This window comes from Antrostomus carolinensis, unplaced genomic scaffold (genome assembly GCF_000700745.2).
Source record: "Antrostomus carolinensis isolate BGI_N321 unplaced genomic scaffold, ASM70074v2 scaffold15736, whole genome shotgun sequence".
Lineage (NCBI taxonomy): Eukaryota > Metazoa > Chordata > Aves > Caprimulgiformes > Caprimulgidae > Antrostomus > Antrostomus carolinensis.
Genome location: NW_010321293.1, coordinates 8,013 through 13,451, shown reverse-complemented (window position 1 = coordinate 13,451; position 5,439 = coordinate 8,013). Strand labels below are relative to the sequence as shown.

Genomic DNA, 5,439 nt, shown 5'->3' with positions numbered 1-5,439 from the left:
CCTACATCCATTCTGCCTACACTCTGATGGTGCATATTCCTCCTAAAATTTGCCATCCCATATAGGTGAACTTGTAGGTCTCTCGTGAGAAGCCACATGCAGTTTTTCAGAGCTTAGGGTGGGGATTCTGCTGGAAGCACACTGGGAACAGAGAAATCATCAAACTCTCTATCCTGCAGTTTGGAAGTGTACATTAACAACCAGCATGTACACAAACAGCTCCCACACAGTCATGGACTGTGTGTTGAGGAACAGAGAGGTGTGGCAGAAAGACTGAGACAGGTTCCACTGCCAAAATAATCAAGAGAAGTGAATAGTTTCCCTAAATTCATTCCCTAAATTGTTTTCCCTTCCCCCCCCAGCTTCAGCAGAGCAGAGATCTCCTGAGAAATCAGAGTGCCTCTATTTTAACTTAATTCCTCTCGGTGTGGTGTAATGGGGAGATATTAGAAGTAAAGCTGCAGTGTATCAAAACACAAAAAACCAGTTTTCATTTACCTTGTCCTTATATCCCAAACTGAAAAGCTGTTAATGCAGAATCCAAGATGAAATGCTGAAGAGAGGGGTTTATACCATGTATGAAATGGAAGTGGATTTGTTTAGAGGAGGAAAAACCACAATTCACTGATGCTTGGTGGATATGAAATAGCAACTGAGTGGTTTTGAGTATGTCTAAGTGTTTGTTGTTGTACTAGTAACTGAACAATTGAGCTGGACCTTTGAACACTTGCTTTGGGTTTACATTCAGGACAAAAATTCAGACTTGAGTTCATTTTCTCTGTTGATCATGACATACCACTTTGCAGTAGATTTCATCTGTGGTTTAAATATTGTCAGCAGAACCCCATCCTTGAAATTTTGCTGTTTTGTTAGACTCTGATCTAAGAATTACCAAAAAACGACTGGCTGGACAATGCTGTTGGAGATGTGAGAATTTTTGGACCTAGTTCTGATTTTATTGTAGACATTAGCACTTCTTATCTCTAGATATTGTTAGATGGGAAGAGGAGAAGAATCTTAGGTGTAGTTAAAAATACAAAGGAGAGCAAAATTATCAAACTGATGCTGGGCTGGTGAAATATTGTAGAAGGAACAGTTTTGTATCTCATGTGTCTCTCATAATAGCATCATGAAAACGAGGATAGGGTGTAAAGTTTCCACACAGACATGACTTGCTTTTTTGTCTAGTCCTGTTGCTTAACTAAGGCTTTGTTTGTTCCTGTTTCCATGGCCTTTGGCTGGGGAGGGGACTTACCTCCACTTTCTATTTCTGTCATACAATATAAAATGAGAATATTGGCATTTGATGGTAAGCTATTTACTGATAAAATATATTGGCCTGAGTAAAAACACCTCTGTAATTTTGGCAGTCAGTCCCTTCCCACTAACTGCAGATTGATAAACAGTAACTTGTTTGTCTGAAATGCCAAGAAAGCAGAGTAATCCAGCTTCAGCCAATTCCATAACACAAAGTTGGACTTCCATGGTGTGACTTTATGGATTAGGCAAAGCCTAAAATCCCTTTTGCAGCTTTCAGAGTGATTTTTTTTTTCTTGTGATGGTATTCAGCCACTCCATTGCTTTTCTTTTATCTCCATTGACAGATGTTAATAGAGCAAAATACAATGTGGTGGCTGGTGCAGTGTGGTAATGTCTGCTGTTGATGGCCTGCTTTCTGAGCCCATTAGATGTGTAGATTTATTACAACCAGAGTATTTTAACCTGAAATATTCTGTACTGCTTGAATTTGAGTCATGTTTGTTTATGGACATTTATTACTAATCTGCAATCCTGTCTGACTGGACAAAGTCCAGGTTGGACAACTAATCAGTGAGGCATCGTAAGTGAAGAGCGTATGCTAAAATACTTCCTGTCTGGGTTTTTAGTGCATCTGCATTAGCTTTGGTATGAGAGATGCAGTAAAAGCTTTGTCTTTTGGGGAATCTTGAAAGAAACCAGCAAATAGCTAAATAAAGAAAATGAAGTGGCAGAGAGTCTGGGTTGAAGTTCAGCACACAGGAAGATGTGGCTTGTGAGAATGATTTGAGGGTAGCTCCACACCTGCCGTGGTGTGAGAGGTGGTGCAGTACTGTCATGTCCTGGAGCCTTCCATGCTCCAGCAGCTGTTGCTTTTCTAAGCAATATCACTTAGTTTACTGTTTTATTTTTAGCTGGTATTTGGAACTACAACTACTACCACAGGAGGAAAACTCAGCCATGAGAATTCCTTAGTGTTCTGGTAGGGCCAGTCAGTGCAAACGAGCATTAGAAGAATCCATCCCTCTGTTACACATCCTGAGACAAGGAAGCCTGAAATCAACTGCAAAACACCATTTTTAAATATCAAGGACTTCTCTTGTAGGTGCTGGAGGAATCATATTTCTGCCTTTCTGTGACTGAAAGGGACCAGATAAAGTCCTACTTGCCACCACAGGAAAACTGCAGCTGCAGCACGTGCTGCACGTGGTATTTCTCACCTTCTGGAAAGCATTGGAGAGAGTCTCTCTCTTTGGGGCCTGGTGTGAAAAACATTTAATTCCTTAATAATCCCTTATCCAGGACTTTGAAACTTGCCATCTTATTTTCTTTGCCATTCTACTATCTTTCTACTTCACATGAAAAAGAAGGGGAGAATGGAAAATGTAAACCTATGTTCCTTTAATACTCTGAGTTTTTGTTTCATGACTGCATAAAAACTATTGTTTGGAGATATTTTTTTTTGTTGTGTAGCACTCTTCAGGGATGGTTCATGTTTTCTCTTACAGAATATTGATATTACCAACTTCAGCAGCAGCTGGAGTGATGGGCTGGCCTTCTGCGCTCTCCTGCACACATATTTGCCTGCGCACATTCCTTACCAGGAGCTCAACAGCCAGGATAAAGTAAGTTTTGTTGTACCTGCTCCTACACAATTTGCAGAATTCACAGTGAACATTATCAGTTTTGATGGATATGTGTTGGAGACACATACAGGAATGCCTTATATTAATTAACACCTCTTCAGAAACCTTTCACTCATGACAAAAACAGGACCTCAGTGGGTCTTTTGTCCAGTTGTAATCAGTTTCACAGTAACCTATTTGTCAAAAAGAGAAGGCTGTAGCTTGGGGAAAAGTACATGAGCTATTCAAAGACAAAGAACTTGTTTGTAATTACACCTTATAATACAAAAAAGTGTCTATGTAAAAGTATTGAATCTAGTGTTTTTCAGTTTTCAAATATACCTGCTCATTTAAACTTATTAACCAGATGCAAGGTAGGGTGTAGGAATCATACTTTGATGATAATCCTTTTGAACTTTTGTTTTATTTTTACAGAAGAGAAATCTGCTGTTAGCATTTCAAGCTGCTGAAAGTGTAGGCATCAAACCCAGCCTGGTGAGTAACCTTCTTTTAGCAGGGGAAGATATGCTGCATGCAGTGTTCCAAAACCTTTGTTGCCTTGTGGCCGGTCAGTCAGCTTGTACTGAAAGTGTCCACACAGGGAAGGCAGCACCACCACCTCTGAAAGTTCATAGTGTTAGGAGAACTTCTTGAAAGAATTTTTAGAATCATAGAATTAATATAATTTGAAGGAACTTCTGGAGGTCATCTAGTATTGAAATGAGAGTATTGATTATGTCCTCTTAGAATTCAGTTCCAGATGATTCCTGTTTTCATGGGCAGACTTGCCTGTTAGACCATTTTCTTTCCTTTTGTTTTAGTGTTTTAGGAAACAGAAAGATAATTTGTTAAACTGTTTTAAAAGCCTTTTTTAAAATCAACAATATGATGACAAGGAAGAGAAATTTAATAAGAAGGAAAAAATGTTACGGAATTCATGATCTAAATACAGAACTAAAAACATGCACAGAAGCAGCAATTTAAATGAAGTTATATAGAGAATTGATCTTTGATTGCATGGAAGAAAGATGGAATAAATCTTTTCAGAATGTAGAATGCATATGGCTGTTTAACTAGTTTGTTACTGAGTTTCAGAATTGCACTAGGCCAATAGATGATTCCCATGGACTGTTACACTCTATGTGGCTTTAAGGAGCTCTGGAATGGAAGCAGAAGTAGTGTTCAATAGCCACAGCTACTCAGAGGACCTTGTGATGTTCCCAGTGATGGTACTTGACTAAGTTTTGATGGTGTGTCTGTCCTGTGCAGGAACTCAGTGAGATGATGTACACAGACCGGCCAGACTGGCAGAGCGTGATGCAGTACGTCGCCCAGATTTACAAGTACTTTGAGACCTGAGATGCAGAGCAAGAGGTGGACAGAAGTGGGGAAGAGAACAAAGAATGCTACAGATGCACTCGATCACTTTAAAAATCTACTTGCTCCTCTTCCACAACCAGCCTAAGCTCTTAGTTTGAAAGAAAGCTCTTCCATAACTTTGATTACATCTGGGACTGCAACCAAATAAATATTGATTGTCCATCTATACAAACCAAATTAATCTGTAATTTTATTCCCACGTGGAAATAGCAAAGCGTTTTTGAACACACCTGGGATATTTCTGAAGAGGATCCCTTGTGCTAAACAATGTTTGCCTCAAACCTGACTCCACCAACAGGAGACCTGCTACAAAATGAAGTTCTAAATCAGTGTGGACTGTGCTGGCACTCAAGGGAGGCTGGGAGATTAATAGTAATACAAAAGCTCACAAAAGTGCTGCTCTTGCCAAAACATGCTTAACTCATCCCCAGTACGTGTTGTTTTCTTGCCTCCATATATTTTATAAAACACCATGACAGGTGCACAGAAGTGTGTAGAACCTTAACCTGAGTTATTCTCACGTATCTGACCAGTAAGTATACTAGTTTGCTTGTCACAGCTTAACCAGCAGGATAACAACAGGATCATTTGTAACTCAGAACCACACTCTGTTCCATCACCAGTTACTGAAAGAACTCTAAAAGATCCTGTTAGGTGCTGGGGCTTCATTTCAGATCAAACAGAAGTAATCTCTTTGAGGAGAAATAGCTTTATTACTACAACTTTGCTACTTGATTACTACGGGAAGCCCGAGCTCAGTTTCCCAGCTGACTGTGCAGGCACAGTTATCATAAGAATATTGCAAATACAATTCACTAGCTTTAGTTTGCAGGGTGCCAGTAATCAGCTGATGACTCTCTAAGCAATACAGTGACATCTCAGTAGTTCATATTTTTGTGGATTGAGCGGAGTAACTTCTTTCTGCTGTGTTGATCCTGTATAATCAGCACAAATATGTAATTGCTGTGTAGAGACATGAATCTTGAGACAGCCTGTGCCCCGTCCAATAAAATATAGTCCATGGGGCACTGTCACATGCTTGGAAGTGATGTTACCCTGTAAAGGAACATGCTTGGAAGTGATGTTACCCTGTAAAGAACACAGTAATGTATTAGCACCAATGGAAGTTGCAGCTTCACTCCACAAGTTACAAAGGATGTAACTGGAACCCCTCTCT

The 5,439-nt window shown here is 39.7% G+C and overlaps 1 protein-coding gene across 1 annotated transcript in view; it reads left to right on the top strand.

The window, feature by feature from the left end:
• The window catches only part of SPECC1 (sperm antigen with calponin homology and coiled-coil domains 1), a 72,566-nt gene extending 68,059 nt beyond the window's left edge, over positions 1-4,507 (top strand). The window contains exons 12-14 of the mRNA XM_010169883.1: positions 2,766-2,882; positions 3,318-3,377; positions 4,152-4,507. Of these exons, the coding sequence (XP_010168185.1) occupies positions 2,766-2,882; positions 3,318-3,377; positions 4,152-4,241 (267 nt within the window). The 3' untranslated portion in view covers positions 4,242-4,507. The remainder of the gene's footprint in view (positions 1-2,765; positions 2,883-3,317; positions 3,378-4,151) is intronic.
• The last annotated feature ends 932 nt before the right edge of the window (positions 4,508-5,439 follow it).